This window comes from Patella vulgata, chromosome 5, assembly GCF_932274485.2.
Source record: "Patella vulgata chromosome 5, xgPatVulg1.2, whole genome shotgun sequence".
NCBI lineage: Eukaryota > Metazoa > Mollusca > Gastropoda > Patellidae > Patella > Patella vulgata.
Window position 1 is genome coordinate 70,151,812 of NC_065883.2, and position 20,385 is coordinate 70,172,196.

At 38.0% G+C, this 20,385-nt stretch overlaps 1 protein-coding gene across 1 annotated transcript in view; it reads left to right on the top strand.

The window, feature by feature from the left end:
• The first annotated feature begins 353 nt into the window (after positions 1–353).
• LOC126820601 (F-box/LRR-repeat protein 7) overlaps positions 354–20,385 on the top strand; it is a 165,657-nt gene continuing 145,625 nt past the window's right edge. Inside the window, exons 1-3 of the mRNA XM_050548667.2 lie at positions 354–548; positions 5,888–6,169; positions 6,940–8,667. Coding sequence (XP_050404624.2) covers positions 515–548; positions 5,888–6,169; positions 6,940–8,667 — 2,044 coding nt within the window. The 5' untranslated portion in view covers positions 354–514. The remainder of the gene's footprint in view (positions 549–5,887; positions 6,170–6,939; positions 8,668–20,385) is intronic.

Genomic DNA, 20,385 nt, shown 5'->3' on the forward strand with positions numbered 1-20,385 from the left:
AAAGACGATGTGACAGATGTTAAAACTATTGAGAAACATTATAAAGAAACGGATATTTATTGCTGACCAACGGATTTGTAAAATATTAAATTGGTTCACAGAAGGATATCAAAGGATAAATCTTAAAAAAGTAACATTTTGATTTTGTTTTAAAACAACACGTTACCATAGAAACACAGATAATAACCAGAACAGCCACGTGTGTTAACTAAAACAGCGACAATATAATAAGTAGAACTTTCAGGTGTAATAACGAGGATTGTTGACCCAAACATCCATTTGGAATAATTAAGAACACTTTGACGTGTAATAACTAGAACACCCACGTATAGTGTAACTATAGTGTAATAACTAGAAAATAGTCCAGTGTATTAACTGTAACAGTTTGACGTGTATCAAATACAACAGCCGAGTGTATTAACTACAACAGCCGAGTGTATTAACTACAACAGCCAAGTATAATAACTACAACAGCCGTGTGTAATAACTAAATCAGCCACGTGTAATAAACAGAATGGGTGCCGCAAATAGTCATAAAAATACTGCAGGTAAGTAATATGCTAACTCTTACTGGAAGAAAGATGACGTGTTGTTTAAAGTTCTATCCCTAGTTTCACTTAGTATAAGAAGGCAGCCTAGTTTCACTTGGTACAAGAAGGCAGCCGAATCCATTATAATTTGAACAATATTCACGTGTGTGAAATGTCTAATCCATCAAAATAATTAGGATATTAAAAAACATAATTGTTTCCACGTTCTAAAAGACGAATGGAACTTACATTACCCCCCCCCCCCCTACCCCCCCACCCCACCCCGCCTTAATGAGTGGAATAAATGAGTCTCATTTTATCGTCTGTTGTACGGAATGTTATATCTACCAATCGCGCTGCGTGGTTCAGTGAGTAAGCCACTGGCTTGGAATTTCCTCGCGGTTTTGCAGAGAGGACCCCTCTTGTCAATGGTGCAGAATGGAGGACCTGGCAAGGACAGCTATCTAGTCGGTCGGATTGGACAAAAAGCCAAGCACCAGTTTGAATTCGATATAAGAGAAGGCCGTAGTGCCACTGTCGATAAATATAAAATGTCCTGGCCTGTTTTAGTTTATTCCCGAAGATATCAACAGGGTTGGGTGGTACTTGTAAGAAGTCCTGGTAGAGAGAGAGAGAGAGAGAGAGAGAGAGAAAGAGAGAGAGATGGGTTAGGTCATTTTTCAGGACTAACGTATGGACCCGGAGAAAACGCACGAGGCTGGACAGGCCACCCCACTCCTTGTCACGTACAACCGGGGAATCGATACCTCGTCAGTTGACTCAATGACAGACCTTATTATACAACGCGCACGCCTAACCATTCGGCCATCCATTCCCGCAAACCCGCGGACAAAACAAACTACACAAACAATGCAAACAAATATAAATTTAAGTGCATAGATCCAGGGGCCAACCGTAAGCGACCACAGTCTTGGGCCTGTATTATTAATTAAAACAAGCTTCATTCAAAATACTAACAAGGCCAGCTGTCTAGTTGTTCGGATGAGACGAAAGACCGAGGTCCCGTGTACACATTGACGTGCACGTAAAAGATCCCTTGACAGTTGGAATTCGATACAAGAGTAGGCCGTAGTGTCGCTGTCCGGGCACAATTTCCCTGTATGGCGTGTGCCCTTCTTCATTAGCCCAGTTCGGAGCAGAATAGTAGGACATTAAACCCCATTTCATTTCATTTCAGTTCACTCAATATATAAAAAAAAATGATATACATGTATGCCGGTCTCCATTATCCCGGTTGATGCAGTACAGAAGGACGTTAAACCCTGTTTCGTTACATTTCTATTTTATGGTCTATTTTGAATAAACACCCAATTAATCAATGGGCTGTTACAATTCCAACACCTTGGCTTGAATTTATCCTAAATTTGACAATATAAATATTTACCTGCTTCTCTCCCCTGAATGATCAAACAATGCCACAGGGTAAATTGAATTAAGATATCGAATTATGCGGTTTTTTATTTGAAATTTAAAAATTCGTGAAATTCTGCATTGGAAGGAACAGAGTGAGCTAGCTAAGTGTTTAGATGCAGTGTAATAATTTGGGGGTAAATTTTCCAGTGTTTGAGTTGATATGAAATTTGGCAATAAAATTGTTGACTCATTTTTAACAAAAAAATTGTTTGATTGTCACTAAATTTCCTGTCGATGAAGATTTGGAACAGCAGATGTTCATGATGTCGGCCAAAGAAATTTGACACAATTTTAAGAATATTTTCTTAAAATTCCAGCAAAAAAGTCATTGAATAAAATCAGGTGGGAAAATATGTGGTTACAATTCCCGCCAATACTTAACAACGTGTATGTTTTTAAGACTAACATATACTTTATTCTCGGGTTTTCCGCCAAATCTGGTTATGGTTAGGAATCAGAGAGAGAGAGAGAGAGAGGGGGGGGGGGTAACGTCCACTCGACACAAACTAGGTCATTTCGGGACTAACATATAGTTCAATTTTTATTTCAATAATTCGCTTGCGTGTATGGGTCTTTAGCAGTGGGGAAGCTCGCCATGTGAATTACATTAAAAATTATTGCGATATTTAATAAGATAATTTCCGGGTATCAATTTACGATAGGAATATTTTCATCTCCTTTCCCAAAACGCAAGGGAGTAATGTATAGAACCCTCGAAACGTGTTTGAAAATGATTTGATCGTGTAGGGAGAAACCATGGACAGTTTATTGAGTACTTCAAACTCTGAAGGATTTGAGTTGCTGATCATTTCAAAATGTTTAAAATGGCTGCACGACATCTCAAATCACGCTAAAGCCATTGACATACTTGGTGGATTTATTCGTTCGTCTCGGTGACTGTCGGAAATAAAAAAAAACCTAAAAAAAGAAACGGAGAAACAGAATATGCCAATGTGAGCCTGTCCACGTTTTGTGAGAATCTCTAGAATTAAATATATAAAAGCTCTTGGAAATATTGCAAAACAAAAAAGGCACAGCACGCATTACAATTTTATAAATTCTCAAGCCGTTTTTCATTGACTCAATGACAGACCTTATGATACAACCCCACCTGCGAGAGAGTAACTAACTATGTTAGTAAAGTTGACTAAGTGGACAGTAAATCTGTTAGTTTTATTGGTTGAAGTAGTTGGAATGTTGAAGAGCGGTTGGTGAAATGGTAGAAATGTAACTACACTGACCCGTATAAAAATATAGAGATTCAGGGCAGGTTTACACTGTACGCCTTCGAATGGCGCGAACCTTTTGAATACCCCCTGTCCACTATAAATAAGGAGATTCAAGGCAGGTCCACACTGTACGTTTTACAGATTTGTCAATCCACGGAGAAATAAGCCATTAAAGTTGAGTGGTACGCTACACACGCATACACATTCCGAAATGAATAGAATTTGAAAGGCTTTCGCTTCTAAAACATGTACTGCTGTCAAAATTGTGGGGTTTGTTTTCTCATATACTGGCGATCGAAAAATTAGCACCCGTCGTCAAATAAAGTATCAGTCGAGCAAATGGGAATTCGATCGATTTGATCCGAATTTAACTCGATTGATTTAAAAATCGATGAAGTAACATACTTGAAATAATGACAACGAATGAAGATGTTTGCTATATGTTGATTTTAGAATGATCTTAGCATTCGATAAACCCTGCGTTTACCTTTCAACAAGCGCCATCTAACAAGCCCGGTCTTTGTCTTGGCCAGGAGTAGAAGGGAATGCCTGGTAAACCCCTTAACCAAATCATAAATTAAAAAACAATTACTATTATTATATTATTATTATAACATAATTTATACAGAGCAGATTCTGTGTTCAAATACACCCGATACAGATTCGCGAACGTTACATCGAATATTATATAGAGAGTTGCAGCGAACATTGCATCGACTATTTGTATCGAACATTGCACTGAACATTATATCGAACATTGCACTGAACATTATATTGAACATTATATCGAACATTGCACTGAACATTATATCGAACATTTATATCTTATATGATACATCGAACATTAGTTAAATCGACATCGGATAATATATTATCGAACATTACGTTAAATATTACATCGAACATTACATCGAGTCAACCAGCAATTACATAGAATATTATATCGAACATTACGCCAATCTTGAAATCGAACACTCTATCGAACATTACGGTTAACATTCTATCGAGCATTATATTTTAATAATTGGCTTGCGAATAGGGGTCTTTAGCAATGCGAGGAAACCGGGTGACCCACGAGTTTAATCCTTGTCACGTACAAGCAGCGAATCGAACATACACCACTTGACCAATAACAGATCTTCTGATCCAACGCGCACACAGTCGACGATAGACGGATCATTGAGAGTTGATCTTTGATATTGTTGATCATTTATTATATTGTGGTTCAACTGGGGGTCAAACATGGCAGGATCTTTGAAAGTTGATCATTGACAATACCGTGGTTCAGTCGGGCGTCGAATATAGAATGATCTTTGAATGTTGATCATTGAATATACCGTGTTTCATTTGGGGGTTGAATATAGCAGGATCTTTGAAAGTTAATCATTGACTATAGCGTGGTTCACCCCAGGTTATACCCTATTTGTATCGTTTTTCAGGTTTTGTTGAACTGCAGAAGGATCAATAAATTTCCCCATTTGTCATCGGATGTTAAACTAACTCTCATGTTTGATTTAAACACGGTTTACATTTTACTTGAAGATTAAAACACGAGATGAAATCTGATTGTAAACAAGTACTAGAACTAGGGGGGAGGAAGAGGAGATTAATTAATGATACAAAGAATTTATTCTCCCTCCATGTAAACTTTCTCGCCTAGTTTTATAGCAATCTAACCGTGTACCATTTCCTTTGAAGTATTTTTTTGTGTGTGTCTTAATCATAAGTTTGGCTAGTTATTGTAAAAGTTACGTAAATGTTTTATTTCTATCTCGATTAAAGAGAGAGAGAGAGAGAGAGAGAGAGTAACGTCAGATTTCGGAACTAACATATAGTTCAAATTTATCTCTACAATTCGCTTACGCGTAGGGATCTTTAGTAGTGGGGGGAAACCGAAGGAGCTAGAGAAAACCCACGAGGTTGTACAGGGTCCCTACTCCTTGTCGCGTACAACCGGGGAATGGAAACCACGCTAGTTGACTCAATGACAGACCTATATTGATTACGCCCCCCCCCCCCCTCCGCACCATTAAACACAGCTTCCGTATCCTACCGCTTTGTAAATATAAAATTATTTATAAATATATATATAAATGAAATTGGGTTTAACGTCCTACTTTTCCTGCAAGAACTGAGCTAATGAAGTCGGACATACGCCATGCGCTATTGCCTACTCTTAGGCGACTTTCAACATTCAAGGGTTCTTTTACGTGCACGCCAATGTATACATGAAATGAAAAACTGAGGTCCCGTGTTGATCTTGCTTTGCACGTCAAATAACTCTTGACAGAGAGAGAGAGAGAGAGAGAGAGAGGGAGGGGGAGAGGGAGGGAGAGTGGGGGTGTAAAGTCCTCTTGACACAAACTAGGTCATATGGTTCAATTTTATTTCAATAATTCGCTTGCGCGTAGGGGTCTTTAGCAGTGAGAGGTAACCGGGGGACACGGAGAAAACCCACTAGGTTGGACAGGCGACCCTACTCATTGTCACGTACAACCGGGGAATCGAAACCATGCCAGGAACCAATGATAGACCTTACGATACAACGCGCACGCGCTAACCAGTCGGCCATCCAACCCCCCAACTCTTAACAGTGGAGGGTATTCGATTTAATGTTCGTATGATAATATTTAGTCACGGTATAATAAGCTACTAGTATTTCGATTTATGATAATGGTATTGCTTTTTTTGTAGATGAGGAAGATGATAATCATGGCATCGCCTTCATGTTGCCAATACCTGAATGGGATTTACTTAAAATCAAAGAAGATTCAACATTCTCCGCTCATAATCGAAATAAACATCAGGCAGATCGTCGTACTATCAGGAGATCTACAATTGGTGATGTCCCACGTTGCCTCTATGCCAGAGAAGCAGGGTATTTAGGACAACCCAGTCAACATCTTCCTGGATTTCAGAGATACGTTGATTCAGCTGAAGAAGAACAATTGATAGAAGAAAGGATTTCATGTCATGGTAAAGTATTTATATAGTATGGGCAGGCAGACAGAAATAGGGTTTAACGTCCACTCGACACAAACTAGGTCATTTCGGAACTAACATAAGGTTTAATTTTATTTCAATAATTCAGCAGTTGGAGGAAAACGAGTGACCCGGAGAAATTCACGCGGTTGGACAGGCGACCCCAATCCTTGTCACATACAAGCGGGGAATCGAAACCACTTCACTCCACGGACCTTAAGATCTAGCACGCACGCGGTACCCTCCCCCCCCCCCGCTACCTAGTATGGTAAATAGTTTATGGGCGTTACATATAGGCTTATCCAGGATGTCACTGGAGCAAGCTCATTCACCACAAGTTTGATCCCTGTGTTGGCCGAGAAATTTTCTCTTTAATTTTCAATGTGATTTCCACTCGACATTGGTGTAGGACGGGGGTGGGGGGGGCTGGCAAGGAACATCGTGTAGTCATTCGGGTGGTACGGAAAACAAGGTCTGGTATACACGTTGGCCTATTCGATGAATAATTGTACGAACCGACGATGCCTGGGCAAAATTTCCTTCAAAGCACACTTTATGACGTATGCTGGTCGTCATTAGCCTCGTAAGTGTATAGCAATACCGACCGTTAAACCATATTTCATTTCATTTCCCGTATCCCATTTACTTACCGGAAATGAATTTTAAAAAACAAACAAACAGAATGTTGCCGTGTCGTTAGAGTTGGTGTTACGGCTAGGGTTAAAAACCGCATCAAATCGCTTGTATATTCTTTATATTTTCAGGAGTGTATTGTCCTGATTATGTAGAGAGACACATTTACATCAAAGACACACACGCTATTAGAACGGTGAATTCAAAACAAACCGATAAACTGAACACATTGAAACCAGGGCGTTACAACGTGAAGAATCGATATGGCGTTGACAGGAGCAACTCCTTGGATTCGAGACACAATCAGAAATACTTCCGACATAACAATAAACAAATTAAACCTAAGTGCGTTTCGAACAATTGTCACAAATCAATTAAGAAAACGGCGAATATGAGTGATCAAGTCCCACCACTTGGAATTTGCATTTGCTTTTTGGAAGACGACAATGAGTTGTTCTGTGCAAGCCAACAAAGTTTCGATTCTGGACTGAATTCAAGTGACGAGAGCTTACATCCCAATAGTGGTAACACCAGTCCACGTTCTGGTTGCCAAAACAACCGGTACCATGGTAACACGAACCAGCTGTTTATTACAGATCGTAGTGAAATATTTGAATCGAGCCAAGCTAGTGTTGAATCTTTAGTCGGGAGTATGAATGACCACTGCAGCACCAGTGAGTCTAGTTCACCGAGGACTCCGCGTTATAAATCCAGTAAATTCAGTCTGGAATCGGGACGTAGTTCTCTTCATTCAAGCCAAGAAAGTTTTGAATCGCACTTCAGTAAGAATCGTAGCTCCGAACACATTTCGACGAAGAGCTCTGGTGACATCATTGATCACGTGCGCAATGGTAAAAGAGTTACTCGGAGTTGTTCAAGTATAGACGATAAATTTACGAACACGTGCGAATGGATAAAATATTCTTCGAACGTAGATGAAAGAAATGATGAACGTCAAGTCAGGAAAGACAATGTTAATATCTTAGGCGTGAATCGTGGTTTTGTAAAAAGTTACCATAGGAATGATACATCGGACAGTAGTGTCATTCCGATCTGCGAACCCAGCATCAATGAACAAACCTATATCCGTAGCTTTTATAATACGGACCAAAGTTTAAGAAACAGATCCACAATTAATGTTGTCGATCATGTGTGTTCAGAAAGTTTTACCGGAAGTGAACCGGGTGGTGTCCGTAACCTTAGACACACCGATTTGCGTTCGAATCCCGTTAAACGTAATGATCCAAGGTTGGAATTTATTGCAAACGCCCATTTAGCACTAAAACCTGAACTGAACCAACGCCTTGTGGTCTCGCGCTATCCCCGTTTCCGCACAGAGGGAGATCGTGAGTTAGGACTCAGAAGATGGCGTTCAGACATCCTTCCATTAGCCGATGATATGGATGAACCTTTTATTGGCCGCCATGAAAATTGCTTCAGCCAAACAAGCAGTGTGCTCAATCCAAACCAGGAGAATCTTTTTATATCAGAGATTAATTTCGAAAAATTAAATATAAGCGATTCTGTCATCGGTGACAAAGAAACAGGAAATTCCAAGGGTCACTTCGGAACCAATGGATACAACAATGATCGGGTCAACAAGAGACGAAACCAACTAGAAGAATCAAGAAAACAGACAATTTCTTCAGGTCGAGGAAAATCATCAATAGATCGTCTTAACTCGGACAGCTTGAGATTTAATAGGTTGAGAATTCGATCAAAGCGGTGTCGATGTCGATGGCAGAGAAGATCAACATTGGGTAAAAGTAGAGATCGAAGCACTGATTCTGGAAAAGAAACAAACTACGAGATGCGGAGAGATGGAATAAATGACAGGTTTATGAAAGATGATTTTGGAGGTAAGTGCATGCATGTTTATCTCTGCTCCGTTTATGTAAAATTCAAACTTCTTTCCAAAGACGGGGTGTGGTGGGGCGAATGGTTTAATGCGTGTGGTATGGGTCATAAGGTCTGTCATTGAGTCACGTGGCGTGGTTTCGATTCCCTGCTTGTACGTGACAAGGAGTAGGATCGCCTGTCCTCTTGGGTTTTCTCCGGATCTTCCGGTTTCCTCCCGCGTTTAACCCCATCTCTCTCTCTCTCTCTCTCTCTCGTTCTCTCTCTCTCTCTCTACCTCTCTTTCCAGAATTTGAAGACATGTATAACGGAGATTGGATAAGATACCATGTGAATAATATTTCCCAATGCCATCTCTTGACTGTCTCATAGTCAAGTCTGTGTGGGTTTTTATTTCACATTAAAAAAAAAACAATATTATAGAAAAAATGAAATGGGGTTTAACGTCCTACTGTTCTGCTTCGACTGAGCTAATGAAGACGGGCATACGCCATGCAGCGTGCTATGAGGAAAATATTGCCCGGACAGCGGCACTACAGTCTACATGTTTATCGAATTCCAACTACCAAGGGATCTTTTATGTGCACGCAAATGTGTACAAGGGACCATGGTGTTTCGTCCCATCCGAACAACAAGACAGCTCTCCTTGTCCTACCCCCTTTCTGCACCACTGACAAGGGGAAAACACGCCGGAAACTATAGAAATGTTTGGAACAAGAAGTTTGAATTTTATGATACGCTTTTAAGTTTACAATGTATAAATAATATCACAATATGTATTATAAAATATTGCACATAATAACACAACATACACAATATATTGCAGAACATGTGTATACATGTATACTCTTCAAAAAGAGTAGGGGATATTCAAATGCAAATACCTATGCAGGTTGTGATATGATAGTCATGGACACTTGACATACTTTGAGAGTATGTTCACAGATGAAGAACTTATCGCCCCAGCAGAACCACTGTGCTACACATGCGACACGCAATAGCGCCATACCCGTGGGAGGGGTTCATCGTCAAATTTGACAGTTCAATGAAGGGTTGATAAAAACTGCCGCGTGCTGGTTTATCTATCCATATTTGCTTTGCTATCAGTTCTTGTATAAGATTTACTGTTTAGCGTATCTTTGCTTCAGTGTGTTACGTTTAATTTGATCGGGAGACGTGTTCGTCGACGTCAATGTCAACCGACAATACTGCAAGAATTGGCCGTGGCACTGCAAGAGGAGTGGGTCAGATTGCCCCAAATCGTGATTGGACGGTTGATTAGGAGCATGCCACGACGAATTGCTGAATGCCCGAGGATTCGTGGAGCAATTACTCATTATTAAGACAAAAATCAGAAACGTCCATTTTCACTTTTGAGTCAAAAGTTTTGACAGTGTATCTCTTTGCGAGTGAAATGGGGCCGTCAGATAAGCCGCCCATATGAAGTGTTTATGTTCATGTGTAGGCACTTGGCCTATTATTAACATACACTGGTTACCTCTAATAAAAACAGCAGTGCATTTCCGCAGTCTTGTATTGTTTCTGAATATCCCCTACTTTTGTGAAGAGTATATTACAAATATCACCATATATTACAAATGCCACCATATGTATTACACAATATTACAATATATATTACAAGATATTACAAATAATCCATAACATAACCATACATGTATCTATTACAAATATATTACCAATATCCCCATATGTTTTACAAAAATCACCATATGTATTACAAAAATCACCATATTAATTACAAAAATCACAAAATATTACCATATATTACAAAATATAACCATATGTATAACAAAATAAGACCACATATTACAAAATATCACCATATATCACCATATACAAAATATCACCATATACTACAAAATAACACCATGATATTACAAAATATTGCCATATATTACAAAATATCCCTTGATATTACAAAAATCACCATATAATACAAATAATACCATATATTACAACATCACCATATTCCAATATAGCATACAATTTGTAATAAATTTTAAAACACAACATTTTCCCATCTGATTTGTAATTCAAGTTATAATAAGATTTATCACGAAAAGATTATGTTACAATTTAGGCAAAGAAGAGGAGGGCTACGCCTGTTCCTCAAATTCATTCAAATATGTTGAATAGTGTTTGTAAACATAAATGGAGTTATTTCCCTTTCATTATCGGTGTATAAAGCCCACATGAAGAATGAACAGTTTTAATAGTGGGGATCCTTTGAAAGGGACAATAACGCTTTAGTCTCAAATCACCGACGAACAAAGACTTATTTTTACACCAATTATAACCATGCTGATGACGATGCCGATGGTGACGATGATTAATTATAACCATGAACATTTCCTCTTCTGAATCTTCTAAATGCAATTAAAGCAACGCTGTAATACGATCAATTCTGCTTCATGAGATGCAATGACAGCAGTTGTGTAACACTTTAAAGGGGCTAAGTCTTTAACTCAATAGCATCCACAGTCTTCGACATTGCAAACACGACTTATTGGTCAACTTAAATCAACACTGATGTTCTGATTTTACCGTGAAAAGTTTGGCTTCTGATATCCTATTTTTAAAATACAATAAAAAAAATTAAAATTGGTACACGCATCGTGTACTGGAATAATCGTAGACTGGAATAACTAGACACCAAAGACTGTCATTTAATTCATACTATTCGCGTATTTCGCCGAACATAACTGAATAGACATTACGTTAAAAGCAGAAACGATTGAGTGTAAATCAGTTTATATATATTCATTATACATTATTATATGCGTTGCGACCCATTTGTGTCCATTTCTAGCAATTTAGCCAAAGAATAGCAATTTAGCTCCTTTAGCATAAAACATTTTATCCGGAGACCAACAAAAATGTGTTTTATGCACCCCGGTATCTTTTCTTGTAGTCGTATTTCGTAACACATTTTACGAACATATAAATTTTACCAAAATACTAAACCATATGTGTGAGTGTGACTAGTTCTAGTCGGATTCTGTCAATCTCGGCTCACGCCGGCCATTAGTCAGTCTGAATTCGGTTCCTAAGCTGCCGATTTCTCGACAATTATGCATCGGTTCGTGGCGTGAGTTACATATTAATGATCCTTAGAATATTTTCCACATCTTGCCTTCAAATTTCAGTCGAAAAAAGCCGATTTGCTGATTTCCCCAAACAGAAACGAACGGTAAACGTCTCTCTGAGGGGTTAAGATTGTCACATTGCGCGCTAAAAATAGTCCCCGGTAAATCAGCAAATCGGCTGTTTTCGAATGAACTTTTGATATCAAGATGTAGAAAATGTTCCAAGGGTCATTAATATGTAATTCATGCGACGAACCAATGGCTAATTGTCGAGAAATCCAGCTAATAACCGGCCACTGAGCGAGGAGCTTAGGCACCGAATTCAGACTGATTAATGGTCGGCGTGATTCCCCAGAGAGAAACGAACGGTAAACTTCTCTCTGGAAGCCGAGACTGGGATTCTGTTTCTCAACTGTTTCGGATTATCTCATGGATGTTTGACTCAGGTTTTCGATAGCCACATTAACTACTTTAATAAAGTCTCTTTTGTGCATAGCATGATATAATATGAACTCGAGATCGCGTTTTACGGCTCATTTATTACACATTAAAAACAACAATGTCAAAAACTATTTCTCTTTGTCTAGGAAACTACACAAATTGCTTTAAGTAACCATTTAAGGACAAAGCATCTTTTATTAGTGTCTGTTGAAGATTAATACTATTTTAAAGCGTGTCTGAAGACACTGATGTCCCTTTTTAAATAATGAAGTCAAGTGTTTGTCAAGAATCCATTTTGTTACATTATCTCGATTTGTCTTTCGTTTTATAAACATTTCTCATAATTTATTACTTACATTATTTGGTCGGACATATATATTTTTATATATTGCTATCTCTATGTACGTGCGGTATTAGGAGGACTGGGTGACCGAATAGTTTCACGCGTGCGCGTTAGATCACAAGGTCTGAAAATGTGTGGTTTCAATTCCCCGCTTATACGTGACAAACTTTTCTCCAGGTCTCTGATTTCCTCTCACAGCTCAAGAAAACTACGCGCAAGCGAATTATTGAAATCAAATTCAACCATATGTTAGTCCCGAAATGACCTAATTTATGCCGAGTTAACGTTTACTACCTTTTAAGAAGAAGCGCATCTCTCTCTCTCTCTCTCTCTCTCTCTTGTCCGTATGTGCTATTAGCTTACAATATTATGTCCTATATAAAATGTCTGAACTGGACAGTAGAATCACAAATCATTAATATTGAACCATTTGGTCTTCCATAGAAAACAGCAATATAAAATTGATAGAACGTTTTATTTCCCATACATCCTGCTTTAATTCAATTAAATTTATGTTATTAGATTTTTTTATGGTGAATAGGAGACGTTAATTCTCACGTTCTATTTAAATAAATAGCATTGTTAGGTTTATTACAAGCAACTCAAAAACATAATCACCGTGCAAATATAGAATTGAAATAAGAACTTAAAGTTAATTTTGAAAGCTTTGAGGGTGGTTCCTTTAAAAATAAAACTAAGAATATGTAAAAGAAAAATTTGAAAAGGAAATAATAAATAATTTTTTTATTTTTCTTTTATTTACAGAAATGGATTGTAAATAAACACAAAGGCGACTAAATACTAGAAAAACCTTTTCTTTTTTTTCTTTTTTTTTATTTGTTTCTCAGGTAAAAAAATTTAAAAAAATTATGAAAGAAGTGTAAATACACATATACGTTAATAATGTGAATAAGATTTCTTTGACAGAGTAAATAGAAAATATGGTTGAATAAAAAAATAGAAAGCACGCAATAAGAAGACAATTTCAAGTAGTTTTCTATGAATGGGGGAGAAAAGATCGACACGAGAAATAGATTTAGAAGGAAAATAGTTTCGTATAAAACGTACTCGACTTCATTGAAAGTTAATCACAGGGTTGAAGCTGTGAACGGATAAAAATTCGTCTTATTGAAGTTGAGCTGAAGAAAGGGTTTAAAGTATTAAACATTGAAAATCCATTTATTAAGTTGGTTCTTGACTTGGGGTTGTTCTTTGTTAATGTTATTCATATTATGATTAATACATAGTTCGATTAAAACTTTATATTTATCCGTGGGAATAGATTTAAAGTGGGCTAATCCTCCATAATAGGTTCACCAGGTTAAACAGACTTTTTTTTTTCTCTTATGACAGTATTTGTTAAGTAGGAAAGAAAATGAAATGAAATGGGGTTTAAAGTACTACTGTTTTGCTCAGAACTTGGCTAATGAAGACGGGCATAGGCCATACAGTGTGCTATGAGGAAAATTTGCCCGGGCAGCGGCACTATCACCTACTCTTATATAGAATTCCAACTGCCAGGGGATCTTTTACGTGCATTCCAATCTATACATGGGGCCTCGTTTTTTCGTCTCATCCGAAGGACTAGACAGCTGTCCTTGTCAGCCCCCCCCCCCCCCGTCCTGCATCACTCACAAGGGGAAACCACGCCGGAAAATCTGGATGAACTTTCTCGGCCAAAGCAGGGATCGAACACCCGACCTCCAGGCTAGCGAGCCAGCGTCTTACCCACTTAGCCAAAATCGGAAAGAAGACTAGACATAGATTAATTTTCATTTGTGAAGGGAGAGAGAGGGAGAGAAATGGGGTTTAACGTCCACTCGACACAAACTAGGTCACCTCGGGACCAACACATGGTTCAATTTTATTTCTATTATTCGCTTGCGCGTAGTGTTTTTTTAGCAGTGGAAACCGGGGGACCCGGAGAAAACCCACGAGGTTTTACAGGCGACCCTATTCCTTTTCACGTACAACCGAGGTCCTCCTGGTTTTCCTCCCACTGCTAAAGACCCCTACGCAAGCGAATTATTGAAATAAAATTAAACCAAATGTTAGTCCCCAAATGTATAGTTTGTGTCGAGTGGACGCAATAATTTCAATAATTCGCTTGAGCGTAGGGATCTTTAGCAATGGGAGGAAATCGGAGGACCGGGAGAAAACCCACGAGGATGGTCAGTCGGCCCTACTCCTTTTTTACGTAGAAGCGGGAAATCGAAACCACGCCACGACTTGACTCAATGAAAGACCTTATGATACAACGCGCCACCCAAACCCCTGCTAAGTGTCAAGGGGGGTGGGGGTGGATGGCCTAATATATAGCACGTGCGCGCTGTATCATCAATGACCTAGTTTGTGTGAAGTGGACGTTACCTCCCCCCCCCTCTCTCTCTCTCTCTCTCTCTCTCTCACTCACTCTCGCTAAGTATCAAAGAATACTTGAGAGTAAAAAACGAGTAAAAAAAATATATAACATATAATCCACATGTTCAATTTGTTAAATAGAGAAGACATGCAAATAACTCGAGCATTTTATGGATTTTAAAAAAAATCAAACCGGGTATTTATTGTTTTGTTGTTTACGTGTCAAGTCTGAATGAAGACTAGACATGGATTAATTTTCATTTAAAAAGATGATCTAAATGTCTCATATAATGCAATAGAGGACAAATGGAAACTGTCTGTAGTTTAATAAAGTTAAATAAACCAAATAGATCTGTTATAATTTGAATTGGAGACTAGACATTGATTAATTTTGGTCTTGATATTTCATATAATCCACTTGTGTAGATGTAATTAAACATGAAAATGATATTCGAATCTTTCTTTAAAGGGCTAATCCCGATATTTTTTGGAGAATAAAACTGCTTAATTTTGTATTAAAAACCCTTAAATTCCTTTAGCTAAGGATCGAGCCACTAACTCAATATTTGTGATACGTTTTCAAACAACTTAAACCCGTCAATCTTCACCTGGAAATGGAGACCGGTGTCCCAGACTTTTATATTATAATAATAATGTGTAGGTGAAATTTACTTTTCGTTATCAAGTAGAGCACATGGGTCATTCACAATATAGACCTCTCAAGGAACGGGAATCGATTATCAGGTTACCCAACGAAAAAACTGACCCGAAATCTTAAAAGGGTTACGTGTCCGGATAAGCAGTTTTGGCGTTCACGTCCGAAAGTCTCAATATTTTGAGCTGAAATTTTGAGAGAAGGTAAATACACCATTCCTCTATATTTTGGCGCTTAAATTGCATACGTACTCCGACTTTTATTTTTGAGACCCTTTTGAAATCGGGATAGTCCCTTTAAATAAATAAATACATTTCGTGAAAGGAATTCGGATCTTTCTGTAGATTGATAAATATATTTCATGAAAGGAATTCGAATCTTTCTGTAGACTGATAAAGATACCTAATGAAAGGAATTCGAATGTTTCTGTGGAATAAACAGGCATTATGCAAGAGCTAAACCTGCCTGTTGCAGTTCTTTCTTTAGGCCTTAAACGTTATATAAATCATTAATTAGACATTAATTAACTTATCAAGACCATAATCAACTCTCGATGCCATCGTACAGTCTAGATTTTCAACAGATTTAAAACCGATCTGCGGTTCAACGACGGTTAATGATTTACCGTAAAAATGGATAATCAAGACTTCTACGATATGCAGTGAGTCCGTTGCAGTTTGTCGACAGATACGCCGGACCACCCCGATGAACGTCTCCGGCGAAAGCAGGACTCGGACACCACTGGGCCAACACTTCTACAGAGTTATTTGTTGTTTTTTTTCTCGAAACCCCCCGTTGTACGTGACAAGGAGTAGGGTCGCTGTCCAACCTCGTGGGTTTTCTCCGGGTCCTCCGGTTTCCTCCCACTGCTAAAGACCCCTACGCGCAAGCGAATTATTGAAATCAAATTGAACCATATGTTATTCCCGAAATGACTTAGTTTGTGTCGAGTGGACGTTAAACCCCATTTCTGTCTCTCTAGCTGTTTTTTCGACAGATACCACCTGTACAACATGTTTAATTACTAGTAGTTATCAAGTAAGTGGAACAGAGGATAGATGGGTTGGTGGTGGAGACCAGGCACCGGGAAATCACGAATCGCATAGGAAAATGACATCACGGCCTGTAAATGGTCAATCCCCTTCCGAACTGTCATCAGATTATGACATGTTGGGGTCTTTGTGGTTGAAAAGACTGCAATTATCGGAAAGTTAAAGGGGAAGGTCAACAAGGTTTCAATGGATTTTAAATATATACTCTTCAAAGAAAGTAGGGGATATTCAGAAACAATACAAAACTGCGGAAATGCACTGCTGTTTTTATTAGAGGTAACCAGTGTATGTTAATAACGGGCCAATTGGCAACACATGAACATAAACAGTTCATATGGGCGGCTTATCTGACGGCCCCATTTCACTCGCAAAGAGATACACCGTCAAAAGTGAAAATGGACGTTTTTGATTTCCGTCTTAATAATGAGTAATTGCTCCACCAATCCTCAGACATTCAGCAATTCGTCGTGGCATGCTCCTAATCAATCGTTCAATCACGTTTTGGGGCAATCTGACCCACTCCCCTGGCAGTGCCACGGCCAATTCTTGCAGTGTTGTGGGTTGACGTTGACGTCGACGAACACGTCTCCCGATGAAAATAAACGTAATACATTAAAGCAAAGATACGCTTAACAGTAAACCTTATGCAAGACCCGATAGGAATGCTAACATGAATAGATAAACCAGCACGCGGCAGTTTTTATCAACCCTTCCTTGAAGTGTCAAATTTGACAATGAACCCCTCCCACGGGTATGGCGCTATTGTGTGTCGCATGTGCAGCACAGTGGTTCTGCTGGGGCGATAAGTTCTTCGATCATCTGTGAACATACTCTCAAAGCATGTCAGGTGTCCATGACTATTTATCATATCACAACCTGCATAGGTATTTGCATTTCAATATACCTTACTTTTTTTGAAGAGTATATATTCAGAAAGAATCGCCCTTGCAGAATACGCACAGCGAGAAATTATTTTCTATCAAAACCGTAAGTGATGTAATTGGTTCCATATGCTCGCTGGTCTATATATTAATAATACAGAATTGGTGTATGTTTAGCGCTCTGTCTTGTTCAGGCATGGTCGTTTGGCTGAAAACCTGACCAAAGAGACGGATATAGGGATATTATTAATATGATATTATGTTTTGTAACGTTTAATAAACAAATCCACCGCGTGAGTTCACTCATACAGAACAGTACGATGTCGTCCAATCCACACCACAGGGCTAATTGTTTATGTCATATGATTTTATTTACACCCGGCAAGTGCCAGATATTTCGTCTGCTTGTCTGTTTTGTGCGTGCTGACATTGTTCGTATATATTTAAACGGATTTGCGGCACATAGATATGTAAATCAACGTGAGACAACGCACCTTTTCTATTATTCGAGCCCGACCATCCTCAAGAGGAAATGGAATAAAAAAAGAAAACGTCATTATAGTACTGGTGAGCCGTGGGTCGTGTTAAGGGCGTAGTTTTGCTGTATCACTGGTGATTCGACATCAACAATAACAAACCAATATTATTTCCAACTATAGTATATTATAAACTAAATAAATGTCATACAAAACAGGAAAATGTTCAGAGAAAAGTACAGTTCACGGTTTGATCACATCACACAAATGACCAAGTAAAAGGTCTAAATTCACCTTATAAAAGATTCACCATACATATTCATTCACACAGAATATATATTGAGTTCACAATTCACCGTTATAATAAAGGAAAGTTGAGTGTCAACATCAAATTCATCGTGAAAAACGATATCAAAACCCCCATTACACACACACACGAGGGCTTGGCTCACCGGTCACCATGCGTCTGCTTTCACATCCTATAATAGTCAATCACCTAGCAACACGCGCTTCCACTCAGACACACTCGAACATCAAGACTCTCATTTACCGATTTTGAACATAACGATAACCGGCCCCTATCGAATTATACATAATGAGATACAAATACTTATATGTTCAAATATAAACAAATAATGAATCATCATTATTAACTTAAAACTAAATTCAAATATTAATACCTTTAACACAAAATGTTACACTAAATATGAATACTGTAGTTAATAATAATAATAACTAGATATTATTTTACACTTAAGAACATGTATAACATCTTATCACCATCACACAAATACTGAGTTATTTTAATATATCATATTAAAGTCTGTCACACTTGACCTTTAAATAAACTACAAAATACTAATAGCATAATTCAAATTCTGATTCTAATTACATGTAAGTTATAGTCACCAAATCCACATTACACCTTTCACCAAAGACATTTACTTGTATGTATATGTATAAATATAACTAATACTAGTAATGATTACAATTACACCACTAATTTTCTTGTTCTAACAAGAGACACAACTTATCAATTGGTCTTACTAAAAAACCAGTCTCTGTTTTCAATTTGACACTTCTTACCAATCCAAGCTTATTTGGATAAGTTTCAACTACTTTACCCATAGTCCAAGAAGCTCTTGGCGACATACTATCGACAACTAAGACAATATCACCTATTGCAATATTCTTAAGGGGTTTTAACCATTTTTGGCGTTTCTGAAGGGAGGGTAAATATTCTTTAGTCCAACGTTTCCAGAACAAGTCTGACAGGTATTGTACCTGTCGCCACCGTCTTTTAGCATAAAGATCTCTTTCACTAAAAGTACCTATGGGAAGTAATACATTATTATCATACAATAATATGGAATTTGGGGTAATTACATCTAAATCATTAGGATTGTCTGAAGTTTTGGTAAGTGGACGACTGTTAATTATAGCCTCTACTTCACACATGAAAGTTCGCAATTGTTCTTCACTTTGACACGTTTTTAAATACTGATCACATAAAATAGCTTGTAAAATCTTTCTTATGGTACGAATTTGTCTTTCCCATATGGCACCAAAATGGGATGCGGCAGGAGGGTTAAAGTTCCATTTGAAACTATATCTAGCAGAGAAATGATTTAACACATTTTGATCTAACTGTTGTAATGAAGATTTCAATTCTTTGTTTGCAGCGATAAGATTGGTCCCATTATCAGAAAATATTTCAACTGGATAACCTCGTCGAGCAATAAATCGGCGAATTGCACTTACACACGAATCAGTGTCCAACGTGTCTGCCACCTCTATATGTATTGCACGAGAAGCGAGACAGGTGAATATTACACCATATTTCTTCCTCACCGAACGACCTACTTTTACACAAAACGGGCCAAAATAATCTATGCCCACTCTACTAAATGGTTTCTCATCCGGAATAAGTCTTGACACTGGAATGTCTGCCATTTTCTGTTCACATACACGGGAATTAGATTTTCGACATGTCACACAATTTCTAATGAAGTTTTTCACTAGAAGTCCAGCTTTTATTATCCAAAATTTTTGTCTAAGTTCTGATACAGTATGATTCATACCTTGATGTCCTACAACTTTGTGAATATGTTTCACAATTAACCACGAAATATGACAATTTTTGGGTAATATTATTTGGTGCTTAGCATTATAAGGAATATTACTATTTCGTAATCGACCACCGACGCGTAAAAGATTGTCCTTTAATATGGGATCTAAACTGGAAATATCACTATTCGATGTCACACACTTCTCACTGCTGTCGTTCTTAAGGACATCTATTTCCTTTGAATTACATGAGTTTTGAACATATCTTAAAATTACACTTTCTGAATTGACAATTTCTTCATGAGATAAGGAATGTTTACACAAATCATCGGGTATT